Source organism: Enhydra lutris, unplaced genomic scaffold (genome assembly GCF_002288905.1).
Source record: "Enhydra lutris kenyoni isolate GAN:26980312 unplaced genomic scaffold, ASM228890v2 scaffoldscaffold1, whole genome shotgun sequence".
Lineage (NCBI taxonomy): Eukaryota > Metazoa > Chordata > Mammalia > Carnivora > Mustelidae > Enhydra > Enhydra lutris.
The window spans coordinates 43,278,586-43,301,799 of NW_019154085.1; the positions used below are offsets into that span (position 1 = coordinate 43,278,586).

At 45.9% G+C, this 23,214-nt stretch overlaps 1 protein-coding gene across 1 annotated transcript in view; it reads right to left on the minus strand.

Moving 5' to 3' along the window:
* Nucleotides 1-6,251: 6,251 nt before the first annotated feature.
* The window catches only part of LOC111144845 (ankyrin repeat and SOCS box containing 18), a 61,984-nt gene continuing 45,021 nt past the window's right edge, over nucleotides 6,252-23,214 (minus strand). Inside the window, exons 6-7 of the mRNA XM_022499424.1 lie at nucleotides 7,168-7,281; nucleotides 6,252-6,437 (exon numbers count right to left, since the gene is read on the minus strand). Coding sequence (XP_022355132.1) covers nucleotides 6,252-6,437; nucleotides 7,168-7,281 — 300 coding nt within the window. The remainder of the gene's footprint in view (nucleotides 6,438-7,167; nucleotides 7,282-23,214) is intronic.

Consider the following 23,214-nt stretch of genomic DNA (forward strand, 5'->3'; position numbering starts at 1 on the left):
TTTACCCCCGTACTTTGTGCTCATTGCTGTTAGCTGCCTCAGTAATTTAATTGGAATGAAACGTGAGAAATGTGTCATTTTTGAAGAATTTATGCATCACTTCCTAGAAATCTCATTGTGTTAACTAGGAGCCTACTGCGTTCTGTTTAGAACCCATAATCACATTTTTATGTGTCTGTATTACCAGTTAATGTGACCTCCTGTCTTTAGCAGATAAAAAAAATTATTCTTTTTCTATAACATCTGCATCCAACCCTGGTTTGCATAGTGTACGTGGAAACCCTGCGTCGCCAATGTTCTGCAAACTTACCAACTTTCTCTAGAACAGGGCAAAGACATGTGAATGGAAAAAGTGCCTACTAAATGAATAATTACACACCAAATTAAAACCCTGCATTAAACATAGTCGACAGCAAATACTGCATTCTCAATCATGTTTATTGCTTACAAATTGCATTACAAAGAAATCTACTCTTTTTATTGGCGTGATTAAGCAGAGTGTTAGGACTGCAGAAATACCATTCTGTTAGATTAGATGGAGGCTGGAAGCTGGGCTAGTCCCATTGCTATGGTGAATGTATAATTTTGTTAAAGAACACGTTTAACACACAAATGAGGACTGTCTGTCATTATGGCATCATAAAAGAGTCATCTTAAAATATATTTATTTATAAACGCAGTGCCTATAAAACGTGCATATTTAATGCAAAGGATGTAGGCAATTCCATAATCAATATTTTAATTACTGAATTTTTTATGATAGTAGCGCAATTCTATATGATACGTCACAATTCTGTAGCTTTTCTATATTCTCCTTCCCTTTTTCCTATGAGCTAAAATCTCGTTTTCTTGTTTTTAATTCTGGGGAGAGCGGGTTGGTGGACGTGGGTAAGACCGTTTGCTTATGGCGCCACCTGCAGGATTCTATGAAAATGCGTTTCAATCCTTGCAACTCTCTGCAGGGCTCTAGCAATGTGACCCCAGGCTTGTTTTAGCAATTCAGTGAAATTAGTTTTTGTTTTAAAATAAAACGATGTTGACAGTTTGAAGACAAAATCCTGGCGTCTGAAAAGTAGACTGAAATCCACAAGTAAGATGCGGTATTGATCACAGTTGATAATTTGGGGTTTCTGACTATCCCCAAGGGCACATCAAAAATTTGAGTAAGGAATGATTCATTCTTGAAATAATGGGATAAAAGTTGCAATATTCCTGGTTTATCACTTGGTCCTTGGGCAGCCCTTAAGAGATGAAAAGCACTTGGCAAGCTAATAATATCTGCGATTACAGTGATTAAGCTTCCCCTCAGCTGGCCCGCATCAGGACCGGTCACTGGAGCAGACCAGCTCATTCTCCAAGCCTATATTTTACATCATTTTTGTAGAGGGTTAAGTGTCCTTTGCAAAAGTTCAACAGCCTGCTCCATCAATGTGTGTCTAAAGGGTTATTTCAGAGATTGGAAATGTGGCAATTATATATAGTTACTGGGATTAGCAAATGCTTCTTCCTAAGGAGTCAGTGGTGTTGGTTTTCTTGAAAACATGCTGCATTGATGATTATCATGTAACTTAAAATTAAGCAGACACAAAGACAGTCAAAGACCAGCCCAATGTCGTGTTCAGAATTTTAGGCATAACACGTCCCAGGGTGCTGTGTCCACGTACTGACCGCCCATGGACTGTGGATGGTGTCTAACAGTCCCGCTGTGCTGTGGATGGTCTGCCTTGGGCAGGACACGGCCAGGGATGCAAGGAGGTGGACCTCCTCAGGACCACCGCTGCTGGAGAACCTCACTTGTGTATTTTTGAATTCTCAGGGGTTGGATGACAAGTAGTACCACCAAAGACACTCAATAAAAGCGGAAGGAAACTATTCCTCTGTTATCTTTTTTTAGTGGAAACTGCATTTAGTCTTTTGTTACCAACTGATTTTTGAACTATGTGAATCCATCATTAAAAGCTAAATATGAAGTTAAAAAAAACAATTTAGGTCTTATAGAATTGAGTTTATGTAATATACTCAAAGAGAAAAGTAATGATGTCCATAGGAACCGCTTAAGAATGGAAAACATTTTTAGATCCTTTAATAAAAAAAAAAAATACCAGGGTACATTTTGTTCACTGGAAGAGAAGTCAGCCAGGATAATTCTAGCTTTAAAGTAGAATGTCTTGGGGCGCCTGGCTGGCTCAGTCAGGCAAGCCTGCGACTCCTGATCTTGGGGTCATGCGTTTGAGCCCCATTGTTGGGAGTAGAGATTACTTAAAAAAAACTTTAAAAAAGTAAAGTAGAATGTCTTTTTGGATATTTATTTCACCTAGCTTACCTCTCTCCCACCCTCCTCCTCTTCATCCTGTCCTCCCTCTCCTCAGTTTCTCTCTTTCTTTTCTATGTAGAATTATGCAAGTCTCCTTGATTCCACAACTTCTCAATACTTGTAGCTCATACTAGAGAGTCATCAAAACAAGTTTTTTTTTTTTTTTTAATGCAGATTTTATTTCTTTGTTGGAGAGAGAGAGCACAAGCAGGGGGAGCAGCAGGCAGAGGGGGAAGCAGGCTCCCTCCAGAACGATGAGCAGGGATCAGATGTGGGACTCAGTCCCCGGGGATCATGACCGGAGCCAAAGACAGATACTTAACCAACTGAGCCACCCAGGTGTTTGCAAACAACACATTTTTGACAGGTATTTTATTTTTGGCCAAACAAAGCAAATTGCTAGCAGTAATTGCATTCTGCAAAACTGTGAGTGACTTTCATGCCATCTGATAATTAAGGTAGCCCCAATCACGCGAGGCGTCTTTGTCCCATACAGCCATGACCATCATTCAGGAGCGGTATTTAGCACTTGTGGACGGCTGCTGGAACCCAGGGGATTTGAATGAATTTCTATGGCCAGTTTATTTTCTGCCTTTTCTCGTGATGTCAGGTTCCTGATGAGCTGGAGAACTCGGGAGAGCGTCGCTAGATTCCTGTTGTGCATGGGCGTGGGTTGACCGAGTATGGAACTGGCTGGTGGAATGGGGTGAGGGTGCTTCTCGTGGAAGTTCCATGATGGTGTGTAGGGCACAGTGGGGAGAGGGAGGGATGGGGAGATGCCTGAATGCCCACCTGCCCTGGGAATAAATCAGCATCTCTCATTTGCTGCAGAGCCGAAGCCAGAGGGAGGGTGGCCGAGAAGGGGACCCTTCCTCTCCACAGCCAACCCCACCATGTGCCAGTTCTGTCCAGCAGCCTGGCTGACGAGTGGGTCTTCTTTGCTTGGCTCTGAGCTGTCCAAGGAGGAGGAGGAACCTTTGAGCCTGTCTTGTTGAGGATGGGCCCTCAGCCCCAAGGTGAGCAGGCTCAGTCAGGATTGGTTAAAGCAATGAGCAAAGGACTCAATCGGTGAGGGATTAAACCCAAGGACTTTTTTTTCTTTAAAAATTGTATTTATTTATTGAGAGAGAGAGAGAGAGAGAGAGAGAGAGAGAGAGAGAGAGAATGAGCAGGGGGAGCAGCAGACAGAGGGACAGGGAGAAGCAGGCTCCCCGCTGAGCAGGGAGCCCCATGCGGGTCTCGATCCCAGGCAGACACTTAAATGACTGAGCCATCCAGGTGCCCCCCACCCCTCAAAAATTAAACCCCAGGAACTTTAGGGATTAGCTCTTTTGGGAACATCTACATGTTCAAAGAAGTTCTTGGAGGAGAAAACAGTGAAGAAGGAAGAATTTCCTCGAGGCAGCTATGGGGAGCTATCCGGGGTTCCTTCTGTGAATCCTATTGTCATTTTAAGCTGTAATTTGGGGAAACCTAATAACTGATCATCATTTATCGTTTAGAAAGGTAAGGTCAGTATGTTTGAAGGGGCTCTGCTTTGTTTCAGGACTCTAAAATCTCTGTAAATGTTAGTGCATTTCAGAAATACGACCGGATTGTTTTCTATGGTGGGCAGTATGGAGAGGCGGCTGGAGATCCTGTCCTGCAAGGACAGCGTGTTTGCTCAGCTTCTCATTTGCAAATCTGATGAGGACAGGGCTTGGGGGGTGGAGCGGTGCAGTGGTTGTGTTTCTTATCCTGTACTCTTGTCCTTCCTGCTTGTTCTTACAAATAACATGACTTCGCCTTTTCCCTTTTTATCCCTTTCTCCGGCCATTTTCTGCTAAAAATAATGCAATCATAATAACAGAAGGAACCGTTTATCGAATTTCTACTCTGAGCCGGCTCTGGACCTGGGGCTTTGTGCTCTCTGCACTCAGTGGGGACAGCCACCAGGAGCAGGGGTGTCACCCATGCTGGTGATCCACACTCCACACCACCTCCCCCTAAGCCCCCTCTCCCCCCACTGTCCAGACCTCCGTAGTTAGGATCTGCAATTCGACAACATCCTTTCAGAGCTGGAGAAGCCCTGCCTTCTGCCGATATACCTTCCAGCTGAGCAAATCACATCTGGTTTCGGTTAAGTAACTATTCTTGCTCCGGTGGGACAGCCCCAATTCTGGGGTGGTCACGTGGTCTCCCGCCAGTCCCACAGTGTGCCGCCTGCCTTTCCATGGCAAAGCCATCTCCCCAGAGTCCCACTGTGACCACATCTGCTCACCTGCTCCGTGGATCCTCGTGGCTTCTCTAGTTCAGAATCCCTGGTCTGGAAGCCAAGGTTCTCCCAGTCTGCCCCCATGCTGTCCAGCTCTTTCTTCTCCTAGTTGTCGAAGCGTGGGCACCTTCTCCTCCAGGAGGAGGATGGATCTCTGGTCCTCCTTCATCCCCCATACCTTCCTGCACTCTGCCACCTGCCTGGGTAGGGGGTGCTGTGTGAAGAGTCCTGAAGTCAGGCACACACAGGCCTTTTCTGGGTTCGGTGAGTTGTCTGTCTTAGGGATGTGGGTGGAGCACCTGGGTGGCTCAGGCAGTTAAGCATCGGACTCTTGGTTTCAGCTTAGGTCATAGTCTCAGGGTCATGCGATCGAGCCTTGTGCTGGGTTCTGCACTGAAGGTGGGGCCTGGTTAAGATTCTCTCTCTCCCTCTTCCCCTCCCCTACTCATGCTCTCTCTAAAAAAATATAGCATATTAATCGAAAATTTGAGATCTAGTAAGGCCAAGAGATCAAGAGACAATTGCCATTGAAAAGATAGTTTATTACTCATCATTCCCAAGAGAAGGGGCACATCATACCATGGTGGGGGGGGTCACATGGGCACACACTAGGCTTGCTCAGGCAGTTGGGGGAGGGGATGCGGACAGAAGCCTTTGTCGTGGTTTTCATGGATGGAACAGGCCAGGCAGGACAGACAGGCTTAAGACCAGCGGGTCTGAATAGTTTCAGCAGGCTCTGGGATATAAATAAGGGCTGTCCCTATCTCTCTGGCACCTGGCCCTGGGACAGTTAGGACGGGTGGAAGGTAGCCCAGAGTGTGACAGCCCAGAAGAAGGGGTGGTTGGGGGTGTGTATGTGAGCTCTGGACTGGTCGGTTTGCTTTTGGAAAGCATGCTTGGGGTAAGTCGTATGCTGTCTGTGGAACTGGCTGACTCTGGGAGAAGCAGTCCCTCCAAGGTCAGCCAGGCCCCGGATATCAAAGCACCAGAATACGGAAAATGAAAGAGATGGTTCATATAGTCCTTGACCCTTAGAACATCTCTCTTGCTATGTGATGCTCAGGCTGGGCTGATGGTAACCTCTAGCAACCCGTCTGTCCCTGGCATCTGGCTTCCCGGCTGCTGGCCGCTGGGGTTTGGCGAGGGTGTCAGAAGACTCACATGGGATCACAATGTTGGGCTCGCCACCCCTCCGATGTCCTTTAGGGAGTTCTGGGCTGTAAGGTGCTGGGAAGCACCGGTGGGCTCCAGAAGGGCACTCCTGTTGCGGAAACAGGTGTCCTCTCTCAATAGATAGACCTGTCATGTGTTGGGGACAGAGCCTTTCTAGGTGGCCAGGCTCCAGGAGGGGTGGGATGCCCCTGTGAGGCAGACAGTCTGTTAACCCACTGCAGGGGATGTGTGTATACTTTTTAGTTCAACTTCTGTTGAGAAGTACTTTCTGATACAAATACTATGATATTTGCAGGCTTGATCCTCACAAGCGACCCTGAGAGGCAGAAAGGCCTTTTAGGATCCATTCCATTTCCAAGTGAGCATGAAGCTCAGGGAGGCCGGTGCATCCACGGGGGAGGGGGGAATGCGACCCGGGTCTGCCCCCTTCCCCGCGGTGCTCTCCTCAACATACAGCCTCCACTGAGGGCAGCGGTGTGAACTACAGCCTCAGTCCCAACACTCTGGTTTTCAGTGCAAAACACCCTCTGGTTCCAGAAGGAGGTAATTTTGCAGGGACTTTGGCAAGGGTAACAGGGGCACGAGGTGAAAGCACTTTTTGCCGAATAATTTCCGAATGGCACAGCGGCAAAGATGCTGCAGACAGCGTGGGGTGTGGGCCAAGGCCAAGAGGGACTGGTAGAAGGCCTGGTGCATCTGGAAGGAAGGCAGATGGAACATAAACCTGAGTGCATGGACCCAACAGCCAGAAGACCCCATGGTTGCCATGCCCTCCACCAAGAGGGTGTATGCACTTTTTGGAGGTGCGGTTCCTCAGGGGGTCCGAGGATGTCTGTTTTGGGTGGTAGAATGGGTAACACAGATAATCTCCTCACATCCTGCTCTACTCCCCCCACCCCCGCCCCCTGCACAGGGCATTGGCTGTTGAGCCATGTGGATGGAACTCAAGTCAATGAGACATGAGGGGATATCTTCTAGAGGCTTCTGGGAAAAAAAAAACGCCCTCACTCTTTCTTCAACGACAGTGACTGTGGACTCTGTTGGGTACAAATGTGGTTCCTGCCACTGCCTAGGCCATATCTAAGCTCTCACAGGGAGAAGGAGGACACACAGAGTAGAGCCTATGGATTCTGGTGGCTCTGCATTCCCCTCTTGGTGGGGGGTGGTTACTTAAGTCCAGTTGGGTGTGTTGGGTTTCTGCTCCTTGCAGCCAACAACACCCCAAATATAATAACAGCTCTTGGCTGCATGATTCCTCCCAAAGAAAACCAGCAATGCTCAGCTACGCTTCCACACTCTCCCTTTCTCCATCCTTCTTCAGATGCCTTACGCTTCACTGGTTAAGTGCCCACGTGCACACGGTGCAGGGAGGGAGCTGAAGCTCGGGGCTCTTGTACTGAGGGGGAAGGAAGGGCCGCTGCCTTACCTGAAATACTTCCTCAGGAATCACTTCCCTCCAGGACTCTGACACACGGAGCTGAGGGTAGGCATTGAAAAGAGTCTCAATAACCCTGGGGGCTGGTGCACAGGTCTTCAGCACCTGTTGGAAGTGATGGGAGACCAAGTTCACGTTGACTGGGTTTTGGGTCCAGGTAGGGGACAGGGCCAGCTGATAGGGAGGTGTGTTTGGGGTCTCCCTTCTGTCACTTCCTGGCCGTGGGACCTCACTATGCCTTAGCCACATGGGGAACAAGAGCCCTCATGGTAAGAGGACAGCAGGGTTCCCAACAAGCCCAAGGCAGTGTTCTGGTGGGGGGGGGGCACGGGGGTGCTGTCTTAGCACTAGGAGAGCTACATGTCCCAAGTCTGGGCTTGGGAATGGCTTGCTCATCCTCGTGCCCAGGAGCAGCATGCCCATGGCTCCATGTGCTCTCATGACCTCTACATTGTTGCTCAGAGCAAAGGAGGGAGGTTCTGCTAGGGGCAGTGGGAGGAGTTTGGTCCAAGGATGGTATTCGTAATTTCTTATCTCAACTTTCTTATATGTCAGGACAATGAGGGAGAAGAATGGCTTTGTTGTTGAATTTCCTCCTGACTTGGCCTTTCTATTTTATTTTCCGTCCCCACTGGCAAAGGATTCCCCTTTTCTTATTAGCAAATTTTACAATTCAGGTTCATCAGTTTCATCATGAAGATGAGAACACTGTTTGCTTTTTTAAAAAATACATTTCTTGTGATGGTGAATGTCAGTGAGCACAAAAGTAGACCCAGTGGTATGATGACCTCCATGTACCCACCATCAACCCATGCCTCGTCCCACCCCATCCACATGCCCATTATCTCCCCCAGTATTATTTTAAAACCATTGCAATGGATCCTGTATTTTCATCTGTAAAAATTTCAGTGTGACTCCTATAGGACACTGTAGGAGAAATACAACATCATTATAAGACTTGAGAAATTAACAAGTTTCTTAGCATCTTCAAATATGTGGCCAGTGTTTAAATTCACAAATTTCTCTTAAATGCCATTGTATGAAAAAAAATTGTTTGAATAAGAACCCAAATAAATAAAGAATAAATAAAGAACCCAACAGGATTGAGATTGGTTGATATGATATATTATCAGATCTCCCATTTTTGTGTCATGTTATTTATTTGTTGAAGAAACTGGGTTATCTGTCTAGCGGAGTTTCTCGGTGTTTGAATTTTGTTTCTGGTATTCGTGTAGGGTTTGGGAACATGACGCTCTTCATCTGCTTTTTGTAAATGCGTAGTTGGATTGGGAAGATTGATCAAATTCAGATTTGATTTTGGGGAGGTGTAGGGCAACTTCATACTCCTCTGTTTTTGAGGTTTACGATTTACCAAGTGTTGTAAAATTAGTATTTCTTCACTGAGAAAACTGAAGTTAAGCAATTTTCTTACAATCAGGCACCAAAATATCTACAGCAGACAATTAACAGGCAGGGCCAGCAGCTGAGCTCACTGGGGCTCTGTGAACAAGGTCAAATAGAAGACAGACCTGAATCACTCAGTATGGTTGCTCCATTCACAACTTGCCGAGCTTCCTTCACATATGAAACCCCTTTTAAATATATTAAAACAAAACAGGAAATTAATATCTTTTTGTTTAGAGATAAGCACGATTAGCATTTTGTATATACTAATGTTTTATGCATTTAGACAAAAAATTAATATATACAGTTAAAGTGGAGTAATACTGTGCCTATTATTTTGAAACTTGATTTTTGTCTACTCAACATCAATTGTGAACAATTCAGAAATTATAAATAAGCACTTCAACATCATTTCAGGGGCCATATATTTTATGAATATATTGTAATATATTCAATGAGGTGATTATTGTAAATGGATGTTATAAACAATGAACACTCTTGAATATCATTCTTTCTCTTTCTGCCTCCAACCATTCTTATTTAGATAATAAGATAAGTCTGTTCCCTTCTGACACTGAATTCCTAGAAGTAGAGATGTAGGATCAAGGAGTATGTACATTTTAGAGGTTTTAGCACATACTGTCTAATTGTAAGTGTGTAAATTATCACACTTTTTGAAGAAATGAGTATGAGAGTGTCTCTTTCTCCACTACCCAAGTCATCTCATTAATTATTTAAATTTGATAGAAAAAGTATGGAATATTTACATTTTGGTTGACCATTTCTCTTCCTTTATAAATTGCTAAGTTATGTCTTTTGCTCAGTTTTTCTATAGTATGTTCATTTTCCGCACTGATTTGTATATACACTTTATTAAGGTTATATCTTAGTCATTCATTTTTGCAAATAATAGTATTTTCTCCTCTCAGTATAAATATTTCACATTTATTTTTCTTGTCTTATTACATTGACCAGAGTTTTAAAGTTCAATGTTAAAGATTTATTTATTTATGAGAAAGAGAGAGAGAGAGAGAGAGAGGTTAAACACGTGTGTGGGCAGGGAGAGGGGCAGTGGGAGAGAATCTTTAAACAGATTCCCCACTGAGCTTGGAGCCTAACCAGGGGTTCCATCTCACAACCCTGAGATCATGATCTGAGCCAAAACCAAGAGTTGGATGCTTAACCAAATGAGCCACCTAGGCGCCCCTAAAGTTCAATGTTAAATAACAATACTGAGGCATCATTATCTTATTCCAAATTTTAACAAAATTATCTCTAAAGTTTCACTATAATAACCTTGGATATTAGTATCAGATAGATAATCTGTTCTCAGTGAAGGAAGTAGCTCTCTATTTCTAAATTACTACACATTTAAGGATGTATTTTTTGCCTTTTTCTAACCAAGTTGATACAAGATTTTCCAATACTGACCCATTTTTGTCTTCATGGAACAGACCCTGTTTGGCTATTCTGCATAAAATGGCAGATTCAATTTGCTAAGATTTCTGTATTTAAGAACTAAATATGGTTTGTCATTTCAGCTTTTTTAGCTTCTTTTGTCAGATTTTGATGTGAATTTACGCCAACTTAGTCAATTTAGAAAATTTCTATCTTTTTAACTCCTGGAAGATTTCATTTTATTTCATTTTATTTTTATTTTTTATTTAAGATTTTTTTTTTTTTAATTTGACAGACAAAGATCACAAGTAGGCAGAGAGGCAGGCAGAGAGAGAGGAGGAAGCAGGCTCCCCGTTGAGCAGAGAGCCCGATGTGGGGTTTGATCCCAGAACCCTGGGATCATGACCTGAGCCAAAGGCAGAGGCTTTAACCCACTGAGCCACCCAGGCGCCCCTGGAAGATTTTAAAAGTACATACTTATTGGAATTAAGAAGGCATAACAGATCTTGTATTTAACATTGCCTAAGCCTAGCCTTAAGCTGCGGGTAATATCAAATTATATCACTTTATCTTCCATGGTTATTGGTATACTTTGTTTTGATTATTTCTTCTTCTTCTTCTTCTTTAAAGATTTGATTTTTAAGTAATCTCTGCACTCAACATGGGGTTTGAACTCACAACCCCAAGATCAACAGTTGCATGCTCCACTGACTGAGCCAGCCAGGTGCTCCTTGCTTTTTTCTTGAATCAAGTTTGTTAATGTATACTTTCCTGGGAAACAATCATTTCATTTTATTTATTTTTTAAAAATTTAATTCCAGTGTAGTTAACATACACTGTTATATTAGTTTCAGGTATACAGCGTGATGAGTCAACAATTCTGTACTCAATGCTCATCACAATGAGTGCACTCTTGGTCCCCTTCACCTACTCCACCCATCCCCCCCACCTCTCTTCTAGTAACCAGCAGTTCGCTCTCTATAGTTAAGAGTTTGTTGGTTTTTGTCTCTTTTCTTCTTTGTTCATTTGTCTTGTTTCTTAAAGTCCACATATAAGTGAGATCATATGGTATGTCTTTCTCTGACTTATTTACCTTAGCATTTTACTCTCTAGCTCCATCCATGTTGTTGCAAATGGAACAATCTTCATTTTATTTTATTTATTTTTTTTTAAGATTTTATTTATTTATTTGAGAGACAGTGAGAGAGAGCATGAGAGAGGAGAAGGTCAGAGGGAGAAGCAGACTCCCTGTGGAGCTGGGAGCCCAATGCCGGACTCGATTCCGGGACTCCGGGATCATGACCTGAGCCGAAGGCAGTTGCTTAACCAACTGAGCCACCCAGGCGCCCAATAATCTTCATTTTAAAGAAATTTAGCATTGCATGTATATAGGAAATAGATGGCATGTTGATACAGGATCTTTCTGGGAGGAATTTTTAAATTTTTTATTGATTTTTTATTTTATTGTTTAATTTTATTGGTACAGTGGCTATTTAGCTCCATGTGAGTACAGGGGAAGTCATGGGACAGCGCCCTAATGTGGAGCTGGAAACACAGCCCTTTCTGCCTCTGGGCCTGAAGAGTAGAGAGTCGGGTGGGCTGTGTATCAGGAGTAGTGGTCCTGGGGCGCCTGGGTGGCTCAGAGGGTTAAGCCTTTGCCTTCAGCTCAGGTCATGATCTCAGGGTCCTGGGATTGAGCGCCGCATGGGGCTCTCTGCTTGGCAGGGAGCCTGCTTCCCCCTCTCTCTCTGCCTGTCTGCTTGTGATTTCTCTCTCTTGTCAAATAAATAAACAAAAAAATCTTAAAAAAAAAAAAAAAGGAGTAGTGGTCTTGGATTGGGGATACGCATCCAGCCTACGGCAGAAGGGGGTCCAATCGGAGACATTCTCTGACCTCACCCTCCTCTGTCTGTCTGCTGGGAGACTGTACTGGTGAAACCCAGGAAGGCAAAGGGCCCAGAGCCTTGTCAATGTGTCCGTGCAGGTGGGGAGAAAATCTGGATGGGAGATAATCCCACTACCTCTAGAAATAAGCATCCTTCTTTATTTGAAATGAATATATATATATTCATATAGTGATGAAATAATTGTATTTCCAGTGTCATTCCTTATTTAGTCTTACTGGAATTTTGCTAATTTTTTTTTTTTTTTCAGAGAATCTCCTATTGGCTTTTGTTGACCCATTCTCTTTTAAAATACTCTAACCCATCAATTATTGTGTTTATTGTTATTAATTCCTTTGTCTGTTTCTTTCTGACTCCTTGGATTGACCACTCAGCTAGTTTAGTAACATTTTCCCCCTTGAGTCATAACATAGGCAACTTTCAAAATGGTGCGGATTTTCCTTTGAACATAGGTGTGGTCATAGCCACAACTTTTGAGGCACAGTGTTCTACCTTTCTTAAATATTCTGCAATGATGTAACTGTTGATGTGGTAGTTATTTAGAGGTTTGCCATGCAATTTTCAAAAGTTTATTTTTTAAAAATTAGCTGTTTGGTATTAATTTTCTGGCTTATTGTATTATGGTTTTATTTATTTTTTTTAAAGATTTTATTTATTTATTTGACAGAGAGAGATCACAAGTAGACAGGGAGGCAGGCAGAGAGGGGAGGAAGCAGGCTCTCCGCGGAGCAGAGAGCCCGATGCGGGGCTCCATCCCAGGACCCTGGGATCATGACCTGAGCCAAAGGCAGAGGCTTAACCCACTGAGCCACCCAGGCACCCCTGTATTATGACTTTAAACAATGCCCGCTTTTGGAGTACCAGAAGTTGTATTCTGTTTGCAGCATTCAAAATTCAACATGCACTTTTCTCATTTACCATTTGAAGCTTCTACTTTGCCCACTTGATGTGTGAAAGACAGATGTGTACTAAAAATCATCTCGGATTATTATTTTTCATTTAGTTTCTCCATTTTAACATAATGTTTCTTTGGTAGATAGGTTCCTAATGGTTACATCTTCACTGTGAAATATATATATATAGATGTATATATATCTATATAATATCTCTCTATCTCTGTCAGTGAATCTTCTCTTCCCTTCAGTCTGTGTCTCTCCCAGGAATTCTTCTATGTTGCATATTGATATCGATCCGTCATTTTCTTTTCCTTTTATTTTTTGCTACAAAGTATCTCTGCCCGCTCTTTAATTTTAACATTTTTTATTCATTTTGTTTGAAAGTGTTTGAGAGTCTCTGTATTGGTAATAGGACAGTTTAAGAAATTTATATTTATTGTTATAAATAATCTATTTGGGTTTACTTCTGTTTCACTTTATTCTTTTTAAAAACATGTTTAAAAGATTTTATTTATTTGAGAGAGAGAGAGAGCATGAGCTGGGGGAGAGGCAGAGGGAGAGGGAGCAGCAGACTTCCCTGAGGAGGGAGCCTAACACGGGGCTCCATCCCAGGACTCTGGATCATGACCTGAGCTGAAGGCATACAGTCAATCGACTGAGCCACCCAGGTTCCCCTCATTTTATTCTTTTTTTTTTTAAACTTTTTTTTTCTTTTTAAGATTTTATTTATTTTTTTTTGACAGACAGAGATCACAAGTAGGCAGAAGAGAGAGGAAGGGAAGCAGGCTCCCTGCTGAGCAGAGAGCCCGATGCGGGACTCGATCCCAGGACTCTGGGATCATGACCTGAGCGGAAGGCAGAGGCTTTAACCCACTGAGCCAGCCAGGTGCCCCCGCCTCATTTTATTCTTTATGATTTTTTATGCTTGCTTCCCTTGTTGTCTGATTTTCTTTTATACAGATTTACATTTCGCTTGTGTTTATTTTTATATCTTGGAAGTATGTATCCTATTTAAAATTCTACTAGTGCTTAGCTTCAAAATAAATAATGGCCTATATTTTCTAAACATCAAAATTGTATCTTTTGTGTTCTAGATGTGCTATTATCCCTACTCTCTCATTCCTCTCATAACCAATTCTCCTTTTTAAAAAAAAAATTTTATTTATTTATTTATTTGAGACAGAGAGAGAGAGAGAGAGAGAGAGAGAGAGAGCGTGCAAGGGGTGGGGAGGAGAAGAAGGAGAGGGAGAAGCAGACTCGCTGCTGAGCAGGGAGCCTGATGTAGGGCTCGATCCCAAGACCCCGAGATCAGGACCTGAGCCGAAGACAGATGCTTAACTGACTGAGCCATCCAGGCGCCCCAATTCTTCTCCTTTCTTAATAAGATCTGGAGTTTTAGTCCCAGATTATGATTATTACAAGATCATAGTTTATGTTACGTATATCTTCCAGAAATAATTTTTGGTATTAGTGTTTAGTTTTACAACCTGCATTTCAATTACTGAAGTTGTTTCTATTTCACTGGGTTGTATGTTCACCTCCTGTCCATGAAGCCATTTGTCCTAGATACTTACCAAGCTCCTGCTAGAAGCTGGGGATTGTGTTATGTCTGCATGATACAGTGGCAAGATCTGCCCTCACAGACTTTTATAATCTCAAATAAAAGAAAAAAACACAGCAACAATAGAAAACAGGTGCCACAGTACCATAGAGGGGAATCACAAGGTACTAGACATGGTACCTAGGTGATACCTGGATTTGCTGTGGGTGGTGAGTTGGTTGGTCAGTTAAGACCTGCTAAGGAGGAGGAATTACAAAAGTATGGAGAGTCCCGAGGACAAGAGTGTTCCAGGTAGAGAAAACAGTGACCAAACCTGGGAGGTGAGGAGGACCTGAAAATGCTGGCCAGGTGCGGAGCTTGATGTGGGGAGTGTGAGCCAGAGTCTGGGGATGAAGGCAGGGCATGGGGAGGAGGAGCGCTAACCACTGTGATGAGGCTGGACATGACCCTGAGGACACAAGGGAGCCCTGGGGGACTGCGAGTTGGGGAGTGACAGGATCAGATTTTAATTTCACAAGCATCACCATGGCTACAATGTAAAGAACAGTTTCCCGGGGCCATATTGAAGGGTTGGAGTGCAGCTTAGGGGACATTTCCACAGGCTAGGAGAGATGGTGGTGGCCAAAACTCAGTTGGTATGAGTCAGGATGGAGAGAAGAGGACGATCCTGAGAGACGGTTAGGAGGTGGAGTTGTGGGAATCTACGAACTTGAGTTTCCCAACCCTGAGATAGTCTTTCACCTCATCTGTCTCTCTTTTTTTAAATAGGACAACAGTTTTTTAAAGATTTTATTTATTTATTTGAGAGCGAGAGGGATTGAGAGAATGAGTGGAGGGGCAGAAGGAAAAGCAGACTCCCCATAGAGCTGAAATCCCGATGTGGGACTCGATCCCAGGACCCTGGGATCACGACACGAGTTGAAGGCAGAAGCTTAACAACTGAGCCACTCAGGCACTCCCTGTCACCTCATCTCTTTGACAACTGGTGTACTTTCACCCCACGGGCCTTCAGCCCTGGGCACTTGAGACAACCTACCCTTGTTAAGCATATTGACGGGCTGGGACTGCTGCATCCTGTGGCCAGTGCTCTACCTCGTCTTGTGCTGTGTCGACCACATCTGACACAGTCAGTCAGGTCCTCCTCTATGATACGTTCTTTAGCTGGTTTCCAGGAAGCCTTGCTCTCATTCCACCTCCCTCATTGGCCCCTCCTGTTTCCTTGGCTGTCTTCTCATCTCTCCTTCTTCTTGATGTTGGAATGTCTCCGCATTCAGCCCTTGTTCCTCTTCTTCTTCTGTGCATTCTCACTTCCTGGTGATCCCATCCAGTTTCCTGGCTTTAAATCCCATCCGTATGTAAAGAAGGTGTAGTACATACACATAATGGAATGTCGCTCAGCCATAAAAAAGACTGAAGTCTTGCCCTTTGCAACGACAAGGGGCTAGAGAGTATGATGCTAAGTGAAATAAGTCAGTCAGAGAAGGACACATGCCCTATGATCCCACTTACATGTGGAATTGAAGAAACAAACAAAGAAGGAAAGAAGAAAAGAGACAAACCAAAAAACCCCAGACTCTTAACTATAGAGAACAAACTGGTGGTTACCATAGGGGCTGTGAAGTGGGATGGGTGAAGTAGGTGAAGGGGACTAAGAGTGCACTCATTCATCGTGATGAGCACTGAGGAATGTACAGAATTGTGGAATCACTGTATCGTATACCTGAGACTGATATAACACTAGGTGTTGATTATACTTGACTAAAAATAAATAAATTCCGCCCACATGCCATTGGCACTCAAAAGTTGTATTTCTAGGTCAGTCAAATCCTTCCTTCAAGCTCCGGACTGGAACAGCCAACTGCTTCCTTGGTATCAAAACAACCCTGAATTCTGTTAATTACTATACCCACAATCTTCCCACTTCAGCTGATGGCAAACCCATCTAACCAGTTTCTCGGGCTGAATGCCTTAGAGTCATCTTTGACCCCTCTCTTTCTCTCACATTACACATTCAATCCACCAAAATATCCTGGTCACTTCGCCTCCAAAATACAGCCAGAATCAGAGTGCCTCCCTCCCGCTTGCACCCCTAACTTGTCCCTCCACTTTCTGCACTCCTCCTCCTGAAGTATTTCCTCAGCACAGAGGGCAGAGGGTCCCCATCAAATGTTAGCAGGTCCTGCCACTCTGCTCAAAGCCCTCCATGGCCAAAGTCATGACAGTGCCCTATAAGTGCCCCATGCGATTTGAGCCTCTCCTCTCCCTCTGGTCTCATCTCCTACTGTCACTGGTTCTCTCCACCATCAGCCACACTAGTCACCTCATTCTCAGGTCAGGCCCACTCTAATCTCAGACTGCATATTGGCTGCTGGTCGGCTGGCCCCTTCCCCTGTAATACTTGAAACGCCCATGTCCTCACCTCTCTCAAGTGTTGACTCAAAGCCACCCACCCTAGCTACTGCATGTACAACTGCAACTGCTCACCTTTTCCCTTATTTTTTCTCTCTCTAGTCCTTATCATTTTATTGGCCTGTTCATTATGCTTGTGGTTTAAAGACTGTCTTCCCATTCGACTGTTAGCCCCACAAAGGCAAGAATACGTCTTCCCCCTTGAACTGTCTACTCATATATCCAAAACACCTAATATGTTGCTGACACATGGCTGTTGCTCAATAAATATTTGTTGGCTAAATAATCAAATAAATAGAAATATTTTTTTGATGCATTAGGAAGGCATATCTTATGAGCCCCTGATATCTAAAAGCGTTTTACTTTTGCCATCAAAATGAAAACCATCTAGGATGAGTCTAAAATTCTAGCATCCAAACTTTTTTTTTTCCATTAGAGGATTTATTTGGAGAGCAAGTAAAATGAGTCCATATGATTAAGATCTAATTACAAGTATACTGAAACCTTCATTACTACTACTTATCCATATTAGCATAATCAAATTTTTTAATTAATTTATTAATTTTTTATAAACATATAATGTATTTTTATCCCCAGGGGTACACATCCAAACTTTTTCTTTAAAAGTCTGAAAATGATATTTTCTTGTCTCATGATACTATAGCAGCAGAGAAATCAGAGTCCAGACTGAGTTTTATTCCTTTATGAATAACTGTTTTCTGCTCACATATTTGGCAAGATATTTTCCATGCTTTTTATGAATACTTCTGCTAGAATGTATATAGGAATGTGTCTCCAAGGATGCCTTGCTGGCTCCGCCGGTAGAGCATGAGACTCTTGATCTCAGGGTTATAAATTCAAGCCCCATGTTGGGCATAGAGATTACTTAAAATTAAACTCCTAAAGAAAAGAAAAGAGAAGAAATTAAAAATAAAAGGAGTGTGCCTCCCATCACTGATTTGCAGAGAGCATCCATTCAACTTCTAGGAGTTAAGACTTCTAGTGCAGCTAAATTTTCTTCTATTATGTCTTTGATTACTATATCTGATCCATTTGCTCTAGGCTCTTCTTCAGTAATATCACTTTTCTGTAGGTTGACTCTCTACACTCCACTCTTCATGACCACTTTTTCTTCTATTTCTTCATTTTGTTTTTTTCCTTTGCACTTAGGAAGAGGTTTTAATATTAGTAGTGAACACACAGTGGTTGATTTTCCAACAGTCCAAAGGATTAGTATGATTCAGTCACAGTAACTCCATTCTCCTTGTCATCACTGGTTTGGGAAAGTGCATGTTTAAGTCAGCCTGGGCCAGTGAAACATGGGAAGACCTCCTCAGGGCTTCCAGAGAAAAGCAATTGGATATGAAGCTGGCTGGCCCAGTTGTTGCTGGACGCCATCTTATCACAAAAGCTATTTTGAGGACAAAGCTAACTCACTGAGGTTGGACAAACCTGATTCCTTGATAGCTTTGTGAGGACACAGAAACAACCAGTCCCAAAGCCTGCCTTGCTTCTACATTTCTTGTTAAATGAGATACAGTGGAGTCTGGAACCAAGTCAGGGGCTGCCCAGTGGGGGCTGTGACCATGAGGAGGAGCTGTTGGGGTACCAGAACCTTGGAGACGCAGGTGCTGCTAGAGAACCTACCAAGGCAGAGAAAGAGGAGAAACACCCTGGCTTCTTTTTCCCTCCATGCCTAGTTTTCCATGGTGTCACCTTTTGCTGAAGCCGGTCAGAAGCCAGCTGGCCTGGGACTCTGAGCTCAGCTTGAAAGTTCTAGTTGTGCTGCCCTCACACCCTCAACAAGTCGAGTAGACCCCAGGGGACACCAGGGAAGGGATCTGAAGCAACATGTGCCACCAGCCCAGCTCCCTCACTTAAATCACAGGCTCTGTTCCTTTTACGTATCTGTTCTGTTTTCTGCTTCCCTTCATATACTCGCCACCCTCCCCCGTATGACCTTGTCTCCTCCATCTTCCTTTTCACGTCATTCTGCTGCCTTGTCCCCATCACGGGCTCTGTTTTTAGGGACGTAGAGGCTATGTCTTCTTGCATTCTGTAGGTGAGAGCACGCATGGCACACAGTTTCTCAGACGTTCTTCTGGATCTTCTGATGAGGGGTATGGGTCGCCTTTCTATTCTGTGGATGCTGTCCCCATTTTTTGTTTTTCTGCTCCCATTCCCCATCATGGATCCATTTATTTATCTCCCTATTCATCTTCGGTTAAGGGAAGATCAGACACGAGGTCTGTTAACATGCAGGGGAAGTCCGTGGTGCCGTTCTCATTCCACCAGGGGGGCCTGTGGAGGGCCTGAGCAGAAGTAGGCTCACGAGGATGGTGCCCAGCCTCCGTCTGCTTCCACATTCACCTGGTGACTGCGCCCCACCCCCACCGGGAGGCCTCTTCTCCTACCCTCTTCCCAGCAGAGCTCTCAGGTTGCTATGCAACCCGGGTTCCTCGGTTTCCACCTCTGCACTTCCCTGCATCTCCTAGAATGCACTGTATCTCCAAAGACATCCCCTAATGCCTGTTTGACCTCTAGAATATTTTTGTAGCAACTGCCTGATTGCCTGAAAACTCGGGGTGGTGCAGCACAGGAGCGGGAGCTCCCTGACTCAGACATGAGGTCATCGTGTTGGGGCCGCGGATCTGCTTTGCGGCCCCCTCCCTTCCCGTCTTCCTTCCCTCCTCTTGCCTGTCTTTGCAGCTATGTCAGTACGAAGACAGGAACGGCTGCCCTTCCAAAGCCCTAATCACCTTACTGCTGGAAGAACGATATCTCTGGGTGCCTTCCTACTCAAAACTTGTTTTTTTGTCCCAATCCCTTCCTGTTTCAAAGTCAGACATAAGCGGGCTATAGAGTAGGAGAGAGACAGAGGGAGAGCCAGGCAGGCAAGCATCTTCCCACCTGAGCCTCGCCCAGTCTTATCCCTTCACCACCGCACAGGATGCCCCCAACGTGTGGCTATTTCTGGCTTCCACGAGTCACCAATAACGTGCCATTTTCTGGGGCGTGGCAGTCTCTGATTTCAATTGTCTCCCTTCTGCACTGGGAGGAAACCACACTATGAAGAGGAGCGGTTCACACTGGATCCCTCCAGATCTAGTCTCCCAAGCCATTCCTGCTTCTTCTGACCTTCCCTCAACACCATCACCCGGCCACTGGCCCTGCCCTTGGCCCTCTCCCTTGTCTCTGCAAACTGTTAAATGGTCCCCAGGGACTACACGTGACAGGAAAGGCCTCTCCCACACTGCCCCCCCCCAAGAGCTGCCGTCCCTCAGCAGATGCGCCCCCCTCCCTGGGGCCCCTCCTCCCTGGGTCACAGACTGTGACCAAGTCTTATTGCCTGTCTCTGGGAATTCATTTCCTGTCTCTCCTCAGTTCCACCTCTCTGGGGCTCCCCGGCCCTCCCCCATCCCCCGGCACTGTGTCCCCTCACGTTTGCCAGGCAGCTGGCTGCTTCCATTATTTTTATGCCAACACAGTTTAAAGATCTCCGCCGCCTCCGTGCTGTCTGCGGAGACGCGGCAGTTACACTCCTCTGACATCCTGGTGTCATTAGGGTCCACGCGCACTCTCCTCGGCTAATGAGGCGGCAGAAAGAAAATTAAGGGGAAAAAACCACACAGGCGCCTTGCTCTATATGCAGATGGAGAAATAAAACAAGAGCAAGAGAAACAGAGGTGCGCCATTTACGGGAGCTCACCTCCCTCCTCCCAGGGGGAGGGGCGCATACGCCACTCGCTCACTGGAGACAGAAATGGAGTCTGGTTTGTGACTACTACCACCCGGGGATTCGCCCCGTGAAAAGCTTGGGAGGTTGGAGAACCGTGAAGTCACTTCACCTTGTTCTGTACTTAGGTAAAATGCAAATGCAAAAACTTGGGGCCCATCCTTCCAGCATGGTCAGTGCTGGGAAGGTAAGGCAAGACCAGAGCTCTGCAGACGTTTCTAGAATCTGTCATTCTCACGGCCAACCTTCGTTTCCCCTTGCGGAAGCTATCTGCAGGCCTCACCTGGATTGCCACAGCAGCGTGTGCTTTCCCACCCATCCCCTGTCCCCACATGTTCTCTATACTTCTGCAGAAAAATCAACCCCATGCTCATTTGATTATGTCACTTCTGCTTCAAATGATGTAATACATTCCCATTGCTCTTTTTTTTTTTTAAAGATTTTTTTTTTATTTATTTGTCAGAGAGAGAGAGAAAGAGAGAGAGAGATCACAAGTAGGCTGAGAGGCAGGCAGAGGCAGAGGGAGAAGCAGGTTCCCTGCCGAGCAAGGAGCCTGATGTGGGACTGGATCCCAGGACGCTGGGATCATGACCTGAGCCGAAGACAGCCGCTTAACCAACTGAGCCACCTAGGCGTCCCCATTCCCATTGCTCTTAAGACAATGGCTAAAACTCATAATCCCTGAAACCCCTGCCTCTTGCCCCCTCTTACCACTTCCTTCTAGCTCCTGGGTCATCTTTCAACTGCCCCTACTACAGTGCTCTTTCTGCCCCAGGACTCTTGCCTATGCTGCCGGGAATGGCCCTTCCTTTCTTCACACAGCTGAGTCTTCAGCCTTCAGGTCTGGGCTCACTCCACACGTGCCCAGGGGAGTCTATCACCCTGCCCTCTGCGTCAGCCAGCTCAGGCCCCCATTTGGCACTTTCGAGCCACACAGGTCCTTGTTTGAGCAAGCTCTCCGACCATGGCAACTTCACACTGAGCATGTAGTGGTCTGGTCAAGGTTGTCCTCCACTCAGGTGACTGGCAGCTCCACTAGGGCGGGACACACGCGAACTGCCGACCAACACGAACTCCAGCACTGAGCCCAGGTGTTCTGAGAAACGTCTGCTGAAGGAGTAAGCAAGTGCAGGGGGGAAACAGCCTCTGTGTGCTGCTTGGTGGAGATGGCTCATTGCTGTTGCTGTCCCTGCACAGCCTGCTCTCCTGGGCCGAGTCTGGATCATTTAGACAGCCCAGCACAGGGGAACAAGGGGCAAGAGATGTGAGCAAAACCCATATTCCAGACCAAGCATCTGACCCACTATCCACTAGTGACAGTTGCAAAACAAATTTGGATCTGCAGGTGTGTGTCACCCCACCCTCCGCCTGCTCTCCTGCAGGCCGGCGCCCGCCTACGCGGACAGCTTCCAGGATTCAAACCCGGCAGCAGCCTGCCACCGCGCCTGCGCCTGCCCTCGCGCCCCAACGTCTGACTCCGGTGTTAACTAGCGGGCAGCCGGGCAGAAAGGCCTGGCACTGTCAACATGCTTGCTTCCCAAGCTGTGACACCACTTTGATTTTCGGGGCAGAGCACTGCGCACGGCTCCGATGGATGCTCCGAGTCCGCCCGCCGCGGCGACGGTGCCTTTGTCTGGGCATGGGGGAGCTGTGATTTATGTCATAAGCTCGCTGTGAAACCTTTGCCTCAGTAATTCTGAGCTCCGTGGGTGTCTCTTTACATCTATTTAAAGCACGGCTGTTGCCCACGGACGGCGTGCTCTGTGACATTCCCCGGTGCCTCTGTGTACGCCCCGCCATGGTGCTGAGTCTTGCCAGCAGAGCGTCTTTGTGGCTCGGTTCAATGTTTGCTGCGCACTCCACGAGTCTGCTGAGCAGTCGGGTCTGTCCCTTTGATGCCCTGCGTGGTGATTAGACCCCTTCCCTGGTGGACCACTTGCAGGGGTCTGGGGGGAGGGACGGGCTGCTGCCTGATTTCCAGAGTTCGCCGTGTTTGTCCTGGGCAAGGCTAGAACAAACGCGGCCACCTGCATCTGTTTACAGGATTCCCAGTGTGGCGGTCAGTGTGTTCCCCTTTGAAACCCGCTCCAGACCTGAGCGCCAGGGGCTGGTGGCTGTGGACCCCATCGGCACTCCTCCGTGGGGTGGCCCCTAGAGGTGTGGGGGATCTCAGCACAAAGAAGTCACATCCCGGTTTCCAAAGATCTAACCCGCGGGGGCACTGGCCCTGGAGTTGCTGGAGCTCACTTCATTCATTCAACAAACACTGATGGAGGAATTGCCCTGCGGCACTGTGCTCACTGTGGGGTGGGGGAGACAAGGTGGCAATGCTTTTTTGTGAACACCTCCAAGTGTTAAGCTTTCTCAAGAAAGCTCCAATCCCTTCCCAGATGGTGTGAAATGGCTGAGAGATCTATTGTCATTTTTAGGAGCCAAGCGCTTCTCATGGCTTCTTGGTCGTTGCTGTATAATGGCCTCCGAGTTCAAACCTGCCTGAAGCTTGCCCCCCCCGCCCCTCGCCCCCCCCCCCCCCCCCCCCCCCCCCCCCCCCCCCCCCCCCCCCCCGCCTAGTGGCCATGCTCTAGTCTCATGTGGCTGGCGAAGCATGGGGGAATCCCAGGAGGGGGCCCTTGGGGGCCCAGGAGGGAGACATTGTGCCTTCTCCTGCATCTCGAAGCGAAGATAGGGTAATTCTTAGAGCTCTAAAGACAGAGTTCAGGTGCTGGAGGT